General features: G+C 41.6%; 1 protein-coding gene across 1 annotated transcript in view; it reads left to right on the forward strand.

Annotated features, from left to right (window-relative positions):
• ttn.2 (titin, tandem duplicate 2) overlaps positions 1-19,472 on the forward strand; it is a 162,588-nt gene that overhangs the window by 116,242 nt on the left and 26,874 nt on the right. Inside the window, exons 203-208 of the mRNA XM_066688525.1 lie at positions 38-142; positions 244-441; positions 544-840; positions 949-1,536; positions 1,630-1,932; positions 2,271-19,379. Of these exons, the coding sequence (XP_066544622.1) occupies positions 38-142; positions 244-441; positions 544-840; positions 949-1,536; positions 1,630-1,932; positions 2,271-19,379 (18,600 nt within the window). The remainder of the gene's footprint in view (positions 1-37; positions 143-243; positions 442-543; positions 841-948; positions 1,537-1,629; positions 1,933-2,270; positions 19,380-19,472) is intronic.

The raw sequence follows: 19,472 nt of genomic DNA on the forward strand, positions 1-19,472 counted from the left end.
GATTTTTGCTAAACACCTTATTGTGTTTTGTCATTAGATGTACCTGATGCACCAGCTCCACCACAAATTATGTCTATGAGACATGAATCTGCAACACTGGCTTGGGCAGACCCAAGAAAGACTGGAGGATCACCAATTACCGGTAACTAAATACATATGTATTATGTATTATTATTATTATTATTATGGTGATCATGATGTAATGTGTTGTGGGAACTAAGACCATTTGTCTTTGCTACTCAGGCTATCATGTTGAGTACAAAGAAAGGAACAGTCTATTGTGGAAGAGAGCCAGCAAGACACCTCTGAGAATGAAGGAATACAGAGTGTCTGGATTAACTGAAGGTCTGGAGTATGAGTTCAGAGTTATGGCTATTAATATGGCAGGTGTTGGCAAACCAAGCTTACCAACAGAGCCAATGATAGCTTTGGACCCAGTTGGTGAGTAGAATTATTTTGTTTCTCATTAATGTCTTCTTTATAAACAGCTACAATTCTTTATCATGAACTAATGCTCAATAATATTTTACAATATTGTTACAGATCCTCCTGGTAAACCTGATGTAATTAGTGTTACAAGAAGCAGTGTAACACTCATTTGGACTGAACCCAAGTATGATGGTGGACACAAATTGACAGGCTACATTGTTGAAAAACGTGATCTACCTGCAAAGTCCTGGATGAAAGCTAACCATGTGAATGTGCAGGAATGCGCATTTACAGTGACAGACCTAACTGAAGGCTGCAAATATGAATTCAGAATCCGAGCAAAGAATGCTGCTGGAGCAATAAGCCTTCCATCTGAACAAACTGACACTATCATATGCAAAGATGAATATGGTATGTTACATTGTTGCCTTGCGTTTATTTTATTTTTTTAATTGTATTTTTAAAATCAAGACTAAGGTGCTAATGGCCATTCTTCTTTTTTCTTTGTTCTTTTTACAGAGGCACCAACTATTGTAATCGATCCCACTGTAAAGGAGGGACTTATTGTTAAAGCCGGTGACACTATAGTTATAACAGCAACAAGTATCCTTGGAAAACCACCTCCAACATCTGTATGGTCTAAAGCTGGGAAAGACTTTAAGCATTCGGACATTGTCCAGATTGAATCAACTCCCACATCGTCTACATTATCAGTGAAGTACGCCTCCAGGAAGGATTCTGGAGAATACACCATCAGTGCCAGCAATCCATTTGGCATTAAAGAAGAAAATGTGAAAGTGAAAGTGTTGGATGTTCCTGGACCACCAGGGCCAATTGAAAGTAGCAATGTATCATCTGAAAAGGTCACACTTACATGGTTGCCCCCTCACGAGGATGGTGGATCTCCAATTAAGTCTTATGTTCTTGAAAAGAGGGAAACCAGCCGTCTGCTCTGGACTCTGGTGGCTGAGAACATCATAGATTGCCGTCATGTTTGTAGTAAACTAATCCAGGGCAATGAATATATCTTCCGTGTTTCAGCCGTGAACCAGTATGGTGTTGGTGATTCTGTGCAGTCTGAGCCAGTTAAAATGGTGGATAGATTTGGTAAGTTTGGGGATGTGATAATTGAAAACCATTGTATAAAATCTGTTTATTTAAAATACAATGTTTAATACTGTTGCACTTTTTGAATTGCAGGTCCCCCAGGTCCTCCATCCAAACCAGAAATCGATAACGTCACTAAGAATACAGTCACCATTTCCTGGAAGAGGCCCACTGACGATGGTGGTAGTGACATCACAGGCTATTATGTTGAGAGAAAGGAAAGGAAAGGGTTGAGATGGGTTAGAGCAACAAAGAAAACTATTTCTGATCTCCGTTTCAAAGTGCAAAGCCTTAATGAAGGAGTGGAATATGAATTCAGAGTGACTGCTGAAAACAAAGCTGGTCTTGGAGAACCCAGTGATGCCTCACCACATGTAATGACTAAAGACATAGCTTGTGAGTATTTTTTATGGTTTACTTGGGAAAGGACCTGACAAAGATAATAAATATCTGTAACAAGCATAGATATTAGTCTTACCCTAATTTCCAAGATAAATACATAAATCTAAATTCCCTTACATGCTGAATGTCATGTTACCAATAAATCTTGATAATGTGATATTTGTTTACAGCTATTTCTGTTAAAAATGCAACTTTACTTAAGTTTGAAAATATATCTAAAAGAGAAATGATCTGATTATCGATTATCATATTAGGTAATTTGTTTATTTATTGGCATTAGTTGACGCATGTTGTTATTTCAATTAAAAATATCTACCTATTTATTTTTTCAGACGTGCCTGGGCCACCTTCAAACCCAAGAGTGACAGACACAACCAAATCTACTGCCACATTGAACTGGGGCAAACCTCACTATGATGGTGGACTTGATATCATAGGCTATATAGTGGAACACAAAAAAGAAGGCGAAGAGGACTGGATAAAAGACACAACAGGAACTGCACTCAGAATTACAGAATTTGTTGTTGCAAACCTACAGCCAGGAGGAAAGTACCACTTCAGAATTAGTGCAGTGAATGCTGAAGGAGTTGGTGAAGCTGCTCAAATTGAAGAATTGGTTGAAATTAGAGAACGAGAAGAAGTCCCTGATTTTGAGCTGGAAGCTGAACTGAGAAGAACCCTTGTTGTAAAAGCTGGATTGTCAATCAGAATCTTTGTACCAATCAAAGGTCGTCCAACACCCGAAATCACTTGGATGAAAGGGGACGTTTCTCTTAAGGGACGTGCACACATTGATAACACTGAATCGTACAGTCTACTAATTATCCCCGAGTGCAATAGGCATGATGCTGGAAAATATGTAATGAACTTAGAAAATGCTGCTGGCAAAAAGAGCGGCTTTGTAAACGTTAAAGTTTTAGACTCCCCTGGACCTCCTATCAACCTTAAACCAAGGGAGATTACCAAGGACAGCATAACCCTTCAGTGGGACCTTCCTCTTATAGATGGAGGCTCCAAAATTACCAACTACATTGTTGAAAAGCGTGAGTCCACTCGAAAAGCTTACTCCACTATAACAACAAGCTGCCAGAAGTGTTCCCTCAGAATCCCTAACTTGGCCGAAGGATCAGAATACTACTTTAGGGTAATGGCTGAAAACGAGTTTGGCATTGGAGAACCAGCTGAAACACCTGAACCAATCAGAGCATCTGAGGCTCCATCTGCTCCTGAAAGTCTCAATATCATGGATGTTACCAAGAATTCTGCTAGTCTGGCATGGCCTAAGCCACTGCATGATGGTGGCACTAAAATCAGTGGATATGTCATTGAAGCTCAAAAGAAGGGTGCAGAGCAATGGACACATTTGGCTACTGTAAAATCTCTAGACTACGTAGCAAAAAATCTAAATGAAAATGAAGAGTATGTATTCCACGTCATGGCAGTGAACAGCTCTGGGAGAAGTGATCCACGGGAAAGCCGGCCTGTGCTTATTAAGGAACAAACAACACTTCCTGAATTTGATCTGCGTGGAATCTACCAAAAACTGGTAATCGCCAAGGCGGGTGATAATATCAAAGTTGAAATTCCTGTCCTAGGTCGTCCAAAACCATCAGTTACCTGGAAGAAAGATGGTCAAGATCTCAAGCAAACACAAAGAATTAATGTTGAAAAGACTGCCACCTCCAACATCCTAAATATTAGTGAGTGCAAAAGAAGTGACAGTGGACAATTCACAATGATTGGAAAGAATATTATTGGTGAAGTTGAAGATACCATTACTGTTCAGGTCCACGATATTCCTGGACCTCCTAAAGGTCCAATTAAAATGGATGAGATTTCTTCAGACTACATTATAATTTCATGGGATGCCCCTGAAAATGACGGAGGAGTGCCAATTAGCAATTACATTGTGGAAATGCGTGAAACCACAGGAACAAACTGGGTGGAGTTAGCTGCAACAGTAATCCGTACAACATTTAAAGCTGCTCGTCTCACAACAGGAGTTGAGTACCAATTCCGTGTCAAAGCCCAAAACAGGTACGGCCTTGGTCCTACAATTAGTTCAGAAAATGTGGTTGCTGCCTATCCATTTAAGGTGCCTGGCCCACCGGGTACACCACAGGTTATATCGTTCACTAAAGATGCAATGACAATTGGCTGGAATGAGCCAGTTACTGACGGAGGAAGCACAATTTTGGGGTATCACATTGAAAGGAAAGAGAGGAACAGTATCTTATGGCAGAGAATAAGCAAAGCTTTGGTGGTAGGAAATATTTTCAAATCCACTGGGCTCACAGACGGAATTGCATATGAATTCAGAGTTGCAGCTGAAAACATGGCTGGTGTGGGTAAACCAAGCAAATCATCAGAACCATTGTTTGCCCTTGATCCAGTAGATCCACCTGGCAAGCCTGTGGCAATTAACATTACTAGACATTCAGTGACCCTTCAATGGACAAAGCCTGAGTATGATGGTGGTTTCAAGATAACTGGATACACAGTGGAAAGGAAAGACTTACCAAATGGACGCTGGCTCAAGGCCAACTTTAGTAACATTATTGAAACATATTTCACCATCACTGGTCTTACTGAAGATGCCTCCTATGAATTCCGCGTAATTGCCAGAAATTCAGCTGGTGCTGTAAGTAAACCATCTGAACCATCAGATGCCATTACCTGCAGAGATGACATTGAAGAACCAAGAATTAAAGTTGATGCCAAGTTTAAAGATGTGATACTACTGAAAGCAGGAGAGGTCTTCAAACTTGAAGCTGATGTAACAGGTCGCCCATTACCAACAATGGTTTGGACTAAAGATGGAAAGGAATTTGAAGAGTCTGCTAAACTGGAAGTCAAAATGACAGACTTTTCAACAGTTTTGATTAACAAAGAATCTATAAGAACAGATGGAGGTGCCTTTACTTTAACAGCCAGCAACCCAGGTGGCTTTGCCAAGCATGTGTTCAATGTTAAAGTTCTTGATAGACCAGGCCCACCTGAAGGTCCATTACACGTTACAGATGTCACTTCTGAGAAATGTGTGGTATCATGGTTGCCTCCCAGAGATGATGGAGGAGCAAAGATTGACCACTATATCATTGAAAAACGTGAAACAAGTAGACTTGCATGGATAAATGTTGCATCAGATTTACAGGTCAATAGATTCAAGGTGACTAAGTTGCTTAAAGGAAATGAATACATCTTCAGAGTTATGGCTGTCAACAAATATGGAGTTGGAGAGTCCCTTGAATCAGAGCCTACTGTTGCAGCAAACCCATATGTGCCTCCTGATCCCCCACAAAACCCTGAAGTAACAGCCTGCACTAAAGATTCAATGGTTGTTTGCTGGGGTCACCCAGAGTCAAATGGTGGAAGTGAAATTACTAACTACATTGTAGAAAGAAGGGACAGGACTGGTCTGCGTTGGGTAAAATGCAACAAGAGGATTGTTACTGACTTGAGATATAAAGTATCTGGTCTAACAGAAGGACATGAATACGAATATAGAATCATTGCTGAAAATGCTGCTGGTTTAAGTGGCCCTAGCACAACCAGTCCTTTCTATAAGGCTTCTGACACAATATTCCAACCTGGACCTCCAGGTAATCCAAGAATCTTAGATACAAGCAAGTCATCAATTACCATTGCATGGAACAAACCAATATATGACGGTGGTTCTGAGATCACAGGATACATTGTTGAAACATGCCTACCTGAAGAAGATGAATGGACAATTGTAACCCCAAAAGATGGTTTGAAAGCCACCTCTTTTACAATAACAAATTTGAAAGAAAATCAGGAATATAAAATACATATTTCTGCTGTTAACTCCGAAGGAGTTGGAGAAGCTGCTGTTGTGCCTGGATCACCTAAGGCTGAGGACAGACAGATTCCTCCAGAAATTGAGCTTGATGCAGAACTTCGCAAAGTAGTCAGTATCAGAGCATGCTGCACATTAAGGCTTTTTGTGCCCATCAAAGGCAGACCTGCACCTGAAGTCAAATGGGCAAGAGAAAACGGAGAACCTCTTGATAGAGCAACCATTGAGAACACAACATCCTATACTTCTCTTATAGTTGAAAATGTCAATAGATTTGACAGTGGCAAGTATATGTTGACAATTGAAAATAGCTCAGGAAGCAAGACAGCCTATGTTAATGTTAGAGTTCTGGATACTCCTGGAGCTCCACAAGACCTGAAGATCAAAGAAATAACTAAAAACTCTGTTTCACTAATATGGGATCCCCCACTCATTGATGGTGGTTCCAAGATTAAGAACTACATTGTGGAAAAACGTGAATCAACAAGAAAAGCCTATTCTACAGTTAATGCTAACTGCCACAAAACAAGTTGGAAAATTGATCAGTTGCAGGAGGGATGCAATTATTACTTCAGAGTTCTGGCTGAAAATGAATATGGAATTGGTCTTCCTGTGGAGACTACAGAATCAGTTAAAGTATCTGAAAGACCACTTCCTCCAGGTAAAGTCACTCTTCAAGATGTCACCAGAAACACAGTTACTTTGACCTGGGAGAAACCAGAACATGATGGAGGAAGCAGAATCGTGGCCTATATTGTTGAGATGCAGAGCAAAGGCAGTGAGAAGTGGACCACATGTGCTACAGTAAAAGTCACTGAAGCAGTTATTGCAGGACTGACACAAGGTGAAGAATATATGTTCCGCATATCAGCAAGAAATGAGAAGGGAACCAGTGATCCCCGACAGCTTGGTGTTCCTGTAATTGCAAAGGACCTTGTCATCGCTCCAGCATTCAAGCTCATGTTCAACACATTCAGTGTTCTGGCAGGAGAAGATCTGAAGGTTGATGTTCCTTTTGTTGCACGTCCTAAAGCTGCTGTTACCTGGCACAAAGATAATGTCCCTCTTAAACAAACTACTAGAGTAAATGCAGAAAGCACCGATCGCCATTCATATCTTATAATTAAGGAAGCCTGCAGAGATGATGTTGGAAATTACAGTGTCAAGCTATCAAACACTGCTGGTGAAGCCTCAGCAGATATTACCATTGTTGTACTGGATAAACCTGGCCCACCAACAGGCCCAGTGAAAATAGATGAAGTCACTGCCGACAGTGTCGTTCTTTCTTGGCAGCCCCCAGAATACGATGGTGGATGCACTATCAACAACTACATTGTGGAAAAGAGAGATACATCTACTACAAATTGGCAGATTGTATCTGCTACAGTTGCCAGGACAACAATTAAAGCAGCCAGACTGAAGACTGGGTGTGAGTATCAGTTCAGGATTGCAGCAGAAAACAGATATGGCAAGAGTTCACTTCTTGTCTCAGAATCTGTGGTAGCTCAGTATCCATTCAAACTCCCTGGTCCTCCAGGCACACCATTTGTACATGGAGCAACAAAAGACAGCATGGTGGTGATATGGAATGAGCCTGTGAATGATGGTGGCAGCAAAGTATTGGGTTATCACCTAGAACGTAAGGAAAGAAATAGCATCCTTTGGATTAAACTGAACAAGACAATTATCCAGGACACCAGGTTTAAGACGACTGCCCTTGAAGAAGGAATTGAATATGAATACAGAGTTTATGCCGAAAATATCGTAGGTATTGGTAAATGCAGCAAAGTATCAGAATGCTACGTTGCAAGAGATCCTTGTGACCCACCAGGTCGCCCCGATGCTGTAATTGTGACCAGAAATTCTGTGACATTGCAATGGACAAAACCAGAGTATGACGGTGGCAGTAAAATCACTGGCTATTTTGTTGAGAAGAAGGAATTGCCTGATGGTCGCTGGATGAAAGCTAGCTTTACCAATGTAATTGAGACTGAGTTTGTTGTGACAGGCTTAACTGAAGACATGAGATATGAGTTTCATGTAATAGCAAGAAATGCTGCAGGTGTTTTCAGTGAGCCATCTGAAAGTACTGGACCTATTACTGCCAAAGATGAAGTTGATCCCCCTCGAATTAGCATGGATCCCAAATTCAGAGAAACAGTCATTGTCAATGCTGGGGATGCATTCAAGATTGATGCTGATGTCCATGGTAAACCAATACCTACAATCCAGTGGCTCAAAGCAGACCAAGAGCTAACAAACACAGCACGCCTTGAAATAAAAAGTACAGACTTCAACACAACTCTCAGTGTAAAAGAAGCTATCCGTGTTGATGGCGGACAGTACACTCTGTTATTGAAGAATGTTGGAGGAGAAAGATCAGTTGCTGTCAATGTCAAAGTTTTAGACAGACCTGGCCCACCTGAAGGTCCTATTTCTGTTTATGGTGTAACATGTGAGAAATGCTCCATTTCATGGAAACCACCACAGCATGATGGAGGCAGTGATATATCCCACTACGTTGTGGAAAGAAGAGAGACTAGTAGATTAGTCTGGACTGTAGTGGATTCCAAAGTACAGACACTTAACTTGAAAATCACAAAACTTTTGGAAGGGAATGAATATATCTTCCGTGTTTTGTCTGTAAACAAATATGGAGTTGGAGAACCACTTGAATCTGAACCAGTGATAGCTAAAAATCCATTTGTTGTTCCTGATGCTCCAAGTGGAGTTGAAGTCACAACAGTTACAAAGGACTCAATGGTTGTTGTATGGGAAAGACCTCCTTCTGATGGTGGCAGTGCAATTACTGGATACATTGTTGAAAAACGTGATAAAGAAGGTGTCAGATGGACCAGGTGCAATAAACGTGTAGTAAGTGAACTGCGCTTTAGAGTGACTGGACTTCTGGAAAACCGCAACTATGAATTCAGAGTCTCGGCTGAGAATGCTGCTGGAGTTGGACAACCAAGTTCCTCTTCAATTTACTACAAGGCATGTGATCCTATTTTCAAACCAGGACCACCAAATAACCCTAAAGTGACTGACGTATCAAGGTCATCTGTTTTCCTCTCATGGAGCAAACCCATCTATGATGGTGGGTGTGAGATTCAAGGATATATTGTGGAGAAATGTGAAGCAACTGCTGATGAGTGGACAATGTGTACTCCAGCAACTGGTATCAAACAGACATGGTTTGAAGCAGATAAATTACAAGAGAAGCATGAGTACAAGTTCAGAGTTTGTGCTATAAACAAGGCTGGAGTTGGAGACCATGCAGATATTTCTGGTGCAGTGCTTGTGGAAGAAAAGTTGGAAGCACCAGATCTTGATCTTGATCCTGAACACAGAAAGATGGTCACTGTTAGAGCTGGAGGTTCCTTAAGATTATTCATTCCCATCAAAGGACGACCTGCTCCTGAAGTTAAATGGGGAAAAGCTGATGGTGAAATTAGGGAAACCGCTCAGATTGAGGTCACAAGCAGTTATACCTCTCTTGTCATTGACAACGTGAACAGATTTGACAGTGGAAAATACACACTGACAGCAGAAAATGTGAGTGGAACAAAGTCTGCTTTCATCAGTGTCAGAGTTCTTGATACACCAAGTGCACCAAACAACTTCAAAGTTAAAGAGATTACGAAGGATTCTGTTACTCTTACATGGGAACCACCAACTTTGGATGGTGGAGCTAAAATCAAAAACTATATTGTGGAAAAACGTGAAAGCACAAGAAAGGCCTATTCAGCTGTTGTGACCAACTGTCACAAAATGTCATGGAAGGTCGAGCAACTACAAGAAGGCTGTAACTATTACTTCAGAGTCTCAGCTGAAAATGAGCATGGCATTGGTTTACCTGCTGAAACTACAGATCCCCTGAAAGTATCAGAAGTGCCACAGCCACCTGGTAAAATTACTGTTGTTGATGTAACACGCAACAGTGTTTCCCTATCTTGGGAGAAGCCTGAGCATGATGGTGGCAGCAGAATCATCCAGTATGTAGTCGAAATGCAAGCCAAGGGTAGTGATAAGTGGTCTCCTTGTGCACATGTTAAAACACTTGAAACCATGGTCACCAACCTAGTCCAAGGAGAAGAATATTTGTTTAGAGTTATAGCTGTGAATGAAAAAGGAAAGAGTGACCCAAGATCCCTGGCTGTTCCAGTTATTGCTAGAGATCTAGTTATAGAACCAGATGTAAGACCTGCTTTTAGCAACTACAGTGTACAGGTTGGTCAAGATCTCAAAGTAGAAGTTCCAATTGCTGGACGACCCAAACCAACTATTTCTTGGACTAAAGATGGCCAGCCTCTTAAACAGACCACAAGAGTTAATGTTGTTGATACTGCTCATCACACAGTTCTCAATATTAAAGAAAGCACAAGAGATGATGGAGGAATATATGGCATCACTGTATCTAATGTGATTGGACAAAAGGTTGCATCTGTTGAAATCATTACCCTTGATAAACCTGGACCACCAAGTGGACCAGTGAGACTTGATGAAGTTAGTGCTGAAAGCATCACAATTTCTTGGGATCCACCAAAATACATCGGTGGCTGCCAGATTTCAAACTATATTGTTCAAAAGAGAGATACAACAACTACAAACTGGGAAATTGTTTCTGCCACAATAGCAAGAACTACGCTCAAGGTAACCAAGCTCAAGACAGGTGTTGAATATCAATTTAGAATCATTGCTGAAAACAGGTATGGAAAAAGCTTTGCTTTAGATTCTGAATCTGTGATTGCCCAGTACCCCTACAAGGAGCCTGGTCCACCTGGGACTCCATTTGTCACCGCAGTCTCAAGGGAACATATGGTTGTACAGTGGCATGAACCAATTGCAGATGGAGGAAGCAAGATTATTGGTTACCATCTTGAAAGGAAAGAAAGAAACAGTATCCTCTGGACAAAGATTAACAAAACACTCATTCAAGATACACGCTTTAAAACCAGTCCTTTGGAAGAAGGCATTGAATATGAATTCAGAGTCTTTGCTGAAAATATTGTTGGTATTGGCAGGAGTAGCAAGGTGTCTGAGTGCTATGTAGCACGTGACCCATGTGATCCACCCGGTACACCAGAAGCAATAATTGTCAGTAGACACTCAGTCACTCTTCAGTGGACAAAGCCAGAATATGATGGTGGCAGTGTAATAACAGGCTATATTGTTGAGAAACGAGACCTTCCAGAGGGTCGCTGGATGAAGGCCAGCTTCACAAATGTAATTGAAACCCAATTTACTGTAAGTGGCCTTACTGAAGATTCCAAATATGACTTCAGAGTTATTGCGAAGAATGCAGCTGGAACAATTAGTAAGCCATCTGATAGTACTGGACCTATTACAGCAAAGGATGAAGTTGAACCACCAACATTCTCTATGGATCCAATATATAGAGAGGCACTTGTTGTAAATGCTGGAGATACATTCAAGCTTGATGCCGATGTACATGGAAAGCCATTACCCACAATCCAGTGGTTCAAGGGTGATAAAGAGATTGAAATCACAGCAAGATGTGAAATTAAGAATACTGACTTCAGGGCACTGGTTATCATTAAAGATGCAATAAGAATTGATGGTGGGCAGTACAATTTGCAGCTTACCAATGTAGCTGGCACCAAAATGGTTCCTTTCCATGTTAAAGTACTGGACAGACCAGGACCATCTGAAGGACCTATTCATGTGTCCGGTGTAACTGCTGAGAAGTGTACACTTTCATGGCTCCCTCCACAACACGATGGAGGCAGCAGCATTTCACATTATATCATTGAGAAGAGAGAAACCAGCCGCCTTGCTTGGACTGTAGTAGCCACTGATTCTGTAGCAACCATGTACAAGGTGACCAAACTTCTGGAAGGAAATGAATATATCTTCCGTGTTATGGCCGTGAACAAATTTGGTGTTGGTGAACCACTTGAGTCTGCACCAGTTATGATGAAAAACCCATTCATCCCACCCGGGGCACCACAAGGTATTGAAGTAACTAACATTGCAAGGGACTCAATGACAGTTTGCTGGACCAGACCAGACACAGATGGTGGCAGTGAAATTGTTGGATATATTGTAGAAAAGAGAGACAGGGCTGGGATCAGGTGGACAAAATGTAACAAGCGCAGAGTTACAGACCTACGCTTCAGAGTCACAGGTCTCACAGAAGACCATGAATATGAGTTCAGATTATCGGCAGAAAATGCAGCTGGAGTTGGACAACCAAGTCAACCTACTGCGTACTATAAGGCCTGTGATCCAATTTTCAAACCTGGCCCACCAACTAATGCACATGTTCTTGATACAACTAGAAATTCGATTTCACTTGCATGGGGTAAACCAATTTATGATGGTGGCACTGAAATCCAGGGATACATTGTAGAGATCTGCAAAGCTGATGAAGATGAATGGACCATGTGCACACCACCTACTGGTCTGCGTGTTAATCGCTTTGAAATCACCAAACTGGTAGAACATCAAGAGTATAAGATTCAGGTATGTGCCATCAATAAGTTAGGTGTTGGTGAACCAGCTGCTCTTCCTGGAGTCGTTAAGCCTGAAGATAAACTGGAGGCCCCTGAAATTGACCTTGACGCAGAATTGAGAAAAGGAATAGTGGTGCGTGCTGGAGGCTCAGTGAAAATCCATATACCATTCAAAGGAAGACCAGTGCCAGAGATCAATTGGTCTAAAGATGAAGGCGATTTGTCTGATAAGTCACAGATAGAGAAAGGCATTAACTACACCCAACTCTCCATTGACAACTGTGACAGAAACGATGCAGGAAAATACACTCTGAAACTAGAAAACAGCAGTGGTGCCAAGTCTGCATTTGTTGCGGTCAAAGTTTTGGATACCCCTGGAACACCCCAGAACCTGACAGTGAAAGATATTAAGAAAGATTCAGCCACTCTGGTATGGGAACCACCTTTGATTGATGGAGGTGCAAAGATCAAGAACTATGTGGTTGACAAGCGTGAATCAACTAGAAAAGCGTATGCCAATGTTACTTCTAAATGTACCAAAACAAGCTTTAAAGTAGAAAATCTCATTGAAGGAGCTATTTATTACTTTAGAGTTATGGCTGAGAATGAATTTGGTATTGGTCTCCCCATTGAAACCACAGATTCAGTTAAGGCATCTGAGGCACCTTTGCCACCAGGTAAAGTAACTCTTACTGATGTTACTCAGACTAGTGTCTCTCTTGCATGGGAAAAACCAGATCATGATGGAGGGAGCAGGATTATAGGCTACTCAATTGAAATGCTGCCTAAAGGATCTGACAAATGGGGAATAGCAACTCAGACAAAAACTTGTGAAGGTGTTGTTTCTGGACTAAGCTCTGGTCAAGAATACCTCTTCCGTGTAATTGCTTACAACGAGAAAGGAAAGAGTGATCCAAGACCATTGGCTGCCCCAGTCATTGCCAAAGACCTGACAATCGAGCCTAGTTTCAAACTTATGTTCAACACCTACAGTGTTCAATCTGGAGAAGATCTTAAAGTAGAAATACCAGTAATGGGACGCCCACGACCCAAGATTGCCTGGACCAAGGATGGACAAGCACTTAAACAGACTACCAGAGTAAATGTTGAGACAACAGCAACCTCAACTGTTCTTCATATTAAAGAAAGCAACAAGGATGACTTTGGCAAGTATTCTGTCACAGCTACAAACAGTGCTGGCACAACCACAGAAGACATTGGAATTATTATCCTTGATAAACCTGGTCCTCCTGTTGGCCCAGTCCGAATTGATGAAGTAAGTTCCAACTTTGTAACAATCTCCTGGGAACCACCACAGTACACGGGAGGCTGTCAAATAAACAATTATATTGTGGAAAAACGGGACACGACTACCACCACCTGGCAAATTGTATCAGCAACAATAGCGAGAACAACTATCAAAATATCCAAGCTGAAAACCGGTTCAGAATATCAATTTAGAATATTTGCTGAAAACAGATATGGGAAGAGTTCTTCATTGGACTCTTCATCTGTTCTTGTGCAGTATCCTTATAAACAACCTGGACCACCTGGAACACCATTTGTTTCATCAGTGTCCAAAGACCATATGGTTATTCAATGGAATGAACCAGTCAATGATGGTGGCAGCTCAGTTATTGGTTACCATCTGGAACGCAAAGAAAGGAACAGTATTCTTTGGACTAAACTTAACAAGACTCTTATTCAGGACACCCACTTCAAGACAACCAACCTCGAAGAAGGCATTGAATATGAATATAGAGTCTATGCTGAAAACATTGTTGGCATTGGTAAATCAAGCAAAGTCTCAGAATGCTTTGTTGCTCGTGATCCATGTGATCCACCAGGTTGTCCTGAACCAATTGTTATTACCAGAAACTATGTCACACTCCAATGGACAAAGCCACAGTATGATGGAGGCAGTAAAGTGACAGGATATTTTGTGGAGAAGAAGGAGCTGCCTGAAGGTCGCTGGATGAAAGCAAGCTTTACTAATGTTATTGAGACTGAATTTACAATCACTGGTTTAACAGAAGATCAAAGATATGAATTTAGAGTAATTGCAAGAAATGCAGCTGGTATTTTCAGTGAACCCTCTGAAAGCACTGGACCAATTACTGCTAGAGATGAAATTGAAACCCCAAGAGCTTCAATGGATCCAAAATACAAGGATGTCATTGTTGTTAATGCAGGTGAAACCTTTGCTCTCGAAGCTGACATCTATGGCAAACCAGTGCCTGACATCACATGGCTTAAAGATGGAAAAGAAATTGACAAAGCTACTGCAAGAATGGAAGTCAAAACTACTATCCAACGGACAAGTCTTACAGTAAAGGACTGTATTAGAGTTGATGGTGGACATTATGTACTTAATCTTAGTAATGTCGGTGGCACAAAAACAATACCAATCACCGTAAAAGTTCTTGATAGACCTGGTCCATCTGATGGTCCAATAAGAGTGACAGGTGTCACTGCTGAGAAATGTTACCTGTCCTGGAGCCCCCCTTCACAAGATGGTGGTGCAAGCATTTCTCATTATATTATTGAGAAGAGAGAAACTAGTAGACTTTCATGGACAGTAGTAGACCCTCATGTCGAAGCAATCAGCTACAAAGTGACCAAACTTCTTACTGGAAATGAATACATATTCAGAATCATGGCAGTAAACAAATATGGCATTGGCGAGGCACTTGAATCTGAACCAGTGCTAGCCTGCAATCCATTCAAGCCACCAGGCTCTCCATCAATGCCCGAGGTCACAGCTATCACAAAGGACTCTATGGTTGTAACATGGAGTCGGCCAGAAGATAATGGTGGAGCTGAAATTGAGGGATACATCCTTGAGAAACGTGACAAAGATGGAGTAAGATGGACAAAATGTAACAAAAAGAGACTGAGTGACCTGCGCTTCAGAGCAACTGGACTCACTGAAGGACACTTCTATGAATTCAGAGTTTCTGCTGAAAATGCTGCTGGTGTTGGAGAGCCAGGTGAACCATCTGTGTTCTACAGAGCATGTGATGCAACCTACCCACCAGGTCCACCAAACAATCCCAAAGTGACTGATACTTCTAGTACATCTGTGTCCCTTGCTTGGAGCAAGCCTATTTATGATGGAGGTGCACAAACAAGGGGATATGTTATAGAGATGAAAGAAGCTACTGCTGATGAATGGACAACATGTACACCTCCAACTGGTGTACAAGCAACACACTTTATTGTAACTAAACTTAAAGAAAATCATGAATATAATTTCCGCATCTGTGCTATCAACATTGAAGGTGTCGGAGAACCTGCTGACATTACTGGCTCTATACTGGCAGCTGAAAAGGTTGAGGCACCTGAGATTGAACTGGATGCCGATCTCAGAAAAATGGTGTCTGTACGTGCCAGTGGAACACTGCGCTTGTTTGTTACCATCAGAGGTAGACCTGAACCTGAAGTAAAGTGGACTAAGGCAGAAGGTACTCTCACTGAACGAGCACAGATTGAAGTCACAAGTTCCTATACCATGCTTGTTATTGACAACGTAAACAGATTTGACAGTGGCAAATATGTATTGACTCTTGAAAATAACAGTGGAACAAAATCAGCCTTTGTCAATGTAAGGGTCCTTGATTCACCAAGCGCACCTGTTAACTTCAGCATCAAGGATATAAGGAAAGATTCAGTTATACTCACATGGGAGCCTCCAGTTATTGATGGTGGAGCAAAGATCACTAATTACATTGTTGAAAAACGTGAATCTACAAGAAAGGCATATACCACCGTAACCAATAATTGTACTAAGAACACATTCAAAGTTGATCAGCTTCAAGAGGGAGGCATTTACTATTTCCGTGTCTTGGCTGTTAATGAGCATGGTGTTGGTCTACCGTCAGATACTGCAGAGCCAATTAAAGTTTCCGAAGCACCCTTGCCTCCTGGCAGAGTTACACTTCTAGATGTGACTCGAAATAGTGCAACTCTTTCCTGGGAGAAACCAGAGCATGATGGTGGCAGCAAAATTTCAAGTTATGTGGTTGAAATGCAAACTAAAGGCAGTGAGAAGTGGACCATGTGTACTCAAGTGAAGACACTGGAGGCAACCATATCTGGCCTTACAATGGGTGAAGAATATTCCTTCAGAGTCATTGCTGTCAATGAGAAAGGCAAGAGTGATCCAAAACAATTGGGTGTGCCTGTGATAGCCAAAGACATTCAAATAGAGCCCAGTTTGGAACTCCTTTTCAACACTTACAGTGTGAAAGCAGGTGATGATCTTAAAATTGATATACCATTCAGAGGCAGACCTTTACCCACTGTTTCATGGAATAAGGATGGCCAACCCCTAAAACAAACAACCAGAGTCAATGTTCAAACATCCAAGACCTCAACTCTTATTGTCATTAAAGAAGCTACCAAGGATGATGTTGGAAAGTATGAACTCACTGTATCTAACACAGCTGGTTCTAAGACAGCAGACATTGGAATTATTGTACTGGATAAACCTGGTGCTCCAGGTCCAATCCAAGTTGATGAGGTTAGCGCTGACAGTATAGCAATATCTTGGAACCCACCAGAGTATGATGGCGGATGTAATATTAACAATTATGTTGTTGAAAAGAGGGATACCACCACAACAACCTGGCAAATAGTTTCTGCCACAGTTGCCAGAACTTCAATTAAAGTTTCACGTCTGACAACAGGTTCTGAATACCAGTTCCGTGTCTATGCAGAGAACCGCTATGGAAAGAGTCAGTTCACAACTTCCTCAGGAATTATTGCACAATATCCATTTAAACCACCTGGTCCTCCAGGAACACCCCGAGTTACCCATGCAACAAAGACCTTAATGGTTGTACAATGGAATGAACCAGTCAATGATGGAGGCAGTACAGTGCTTGGGTATCACCTTGAGCGCAAAGAACGAAGCAGTATTCTTTGGACAAAGATTAACAGAGGTCTAATAACTGACACTGAAATGAAGGTGTCTGGTATTGAAGAAGGATTAATGTATGAATACCGTGTATATGCTGAGAACATTGCTGGCATTGGGAAATGTAGCAAAGCCTGTGAACCTGTTGCTGCCAGAGATCCATGCGATGCTCCAGGTCAACCCACAGTCACTAACATCACCAGAACATCTGTTTCCCTGTCTTGGACCAAGCCTGAATACGATGGTGGTGCTAAAGTCACTGGTTATATCATTGAACGCAGGGAACTCCCAGATGGCCGTTGGCTGAAGTGCAATTTCACTAACATCCAAGAAACTTACTTTGATGTTACTGGCCTTACAGAAGATCAGCGTTATGATTTCCATATTATTGCAAAGAATGCAGCCGGATTATTCAGTGAACCATCTGAATGCACAGGACCTATCACTGTCAAGGATGATGTTGATCCACCACGTATCATGATGGATGTCAAGTTCAGAGATGTCGTCGTTGTGAAAGCTGGAGAAATCTTGAAAATCAATGCAGATATTGCTGGACGCCCACTGCCAGTGGTTTCTTGGGCAAAGGATGGAAAAGAGATTGAATTACAGGCTAGAGTTGAAATCTCCTCAACCGACACCAGCACTTCAATAACCGTTAAAGACTGTATCAGAAGAGACTCTGGACAGTATGTTCTGACTTTACAGAATGTTGCAGGAACTAGATCAATGGCAGTGAACTGCAAAGTACTTGATAGGCCTGGACCATCAGCTGGCCCATTACAAGTAACTGGTGTTACAGCAGAGAAATGTCATTTATCCTGGGGGCCTCCTCAAGAAAATGGTGGTGCAGAAATTGACCATTACATTGTAGAAAAACGTGAAACAAGCCGCCTTGCCTGGACACTGGTGGATGGAGACATGAAAGCAACAACTTGCAAAGTGACTAAACTTCTGAAAGGCAATGAATACATTTTCAGGGTACTGGGAGTGAACAAATATGGAGTTGGTGAAGCCCTAGAGAGTGATCCTGTGAAAGCTATGAATCCATATACTACCCCATCTGCACCGACAGATGTTGAAATCACCAGTGTTACAAGTGAAGCTATGACTATCTGCTGGTCAAGACCGGCTAGCGATGGTGGCAATGAGATTTCTGGATATGTAATTGAAAGAAGAGAGAAAACAGGACTGCGATGGGTTCGTGTGAATAAAAAGCCAGTGTATGACCTTAGAGTTAAGGCATCTAACCTTCGAGATGGTTGCGAGTATGAATTCCGAGTCTATGCAGAAAATGCCGCTGGGTTGAGTCCTCCCAGTGACCCATGCCCATTGACAAAAGCAGAGGATCCTCTATTCCTGCCATCCCCTCCAGTCAAACCTAAGATTATCGATAACACAAAGTCCACTATTACTATTGCCTGGACAAAACCACTATTTGATGGTGGATCTCCTGTCACTGGTTACAGTGTTGAGTATAAGAAAACCGATGATGAAGAGTGGTTGGTAGCTGTTCAACATACAAGAAACACTGAATTTACTGTCGTTGGACTTTCCTCTGGAACAGAATATGTTTTTACTGTCAGATCAATTAATAAAATTGGTGCCAGTGATCCAAGCCCAGCATCTGAGCCTCAAGTTGCAAAAGAAAGGGAAGAGGAGCCAGTGTTCGATGTTGACAATGAAATGCGCAAAACTTTAATTGTCAAGGCCGGCAGCTCATTTACCCTCAATGTACCTTATAAGGGCAAACCAGTGCCTAATGTCATGTGGAACAAAGAAGATGTAGATCTGAGAGTAAGGGCGAGTATTGATACGACTGACACCTGCACATCTATAACAGTGGAGCAAGCAACAAGAAATGACTCAGGAAAATACACTGTAACACTACAAAATATTGTTGGAACTGCCACTTTGACACTGGTTGTCAAGGTTCTGGATTCTCCTGGGCCTCCAGCTAATATTGCCGTAAAAGATGTCACTAAGGAATCTGCAGTGATATCATGGGAAGTGCCAGAAAATGAAGGAGGCGCTCCTGTGAAGAACTACCATGTTGAAAAGCGTGAAGCTAGCAAAAAGGCATGGGTCTCTGTGACAAACAACTGTCATCGATTGACCTACAAAGTACCCAACCTACAAGAGGGAGCTATCTACTACTTCAGAGTGTTTGGAGAAAACGAATTCGGAGTTGGATTACCTACTGAAACCAAAGATGGCACTAAGATTACAGGTACAGTGCTATTTAAAAAGCTCAATAATAGAACATCTAATGTTAAATACATGTTTTTTTGTAACAGTTTTTTAAATAAATATTTACCTTTTG

The sequence above is a fragment of the Amia ocellicauda genome, chromosome 16 (assembly GCF_036373705.1).
Source record: "Amia ocellicauda isolate fAmiCal2 chromosome 16, fAmiCal2.hap1, whole genome shotgun sequence".
Lineage (NCBI taxonomy): Eukaryota > Metazoa > Chordata > Actinopteri > Amiiformes > Amiidae > Amia > Amia ocellicauda.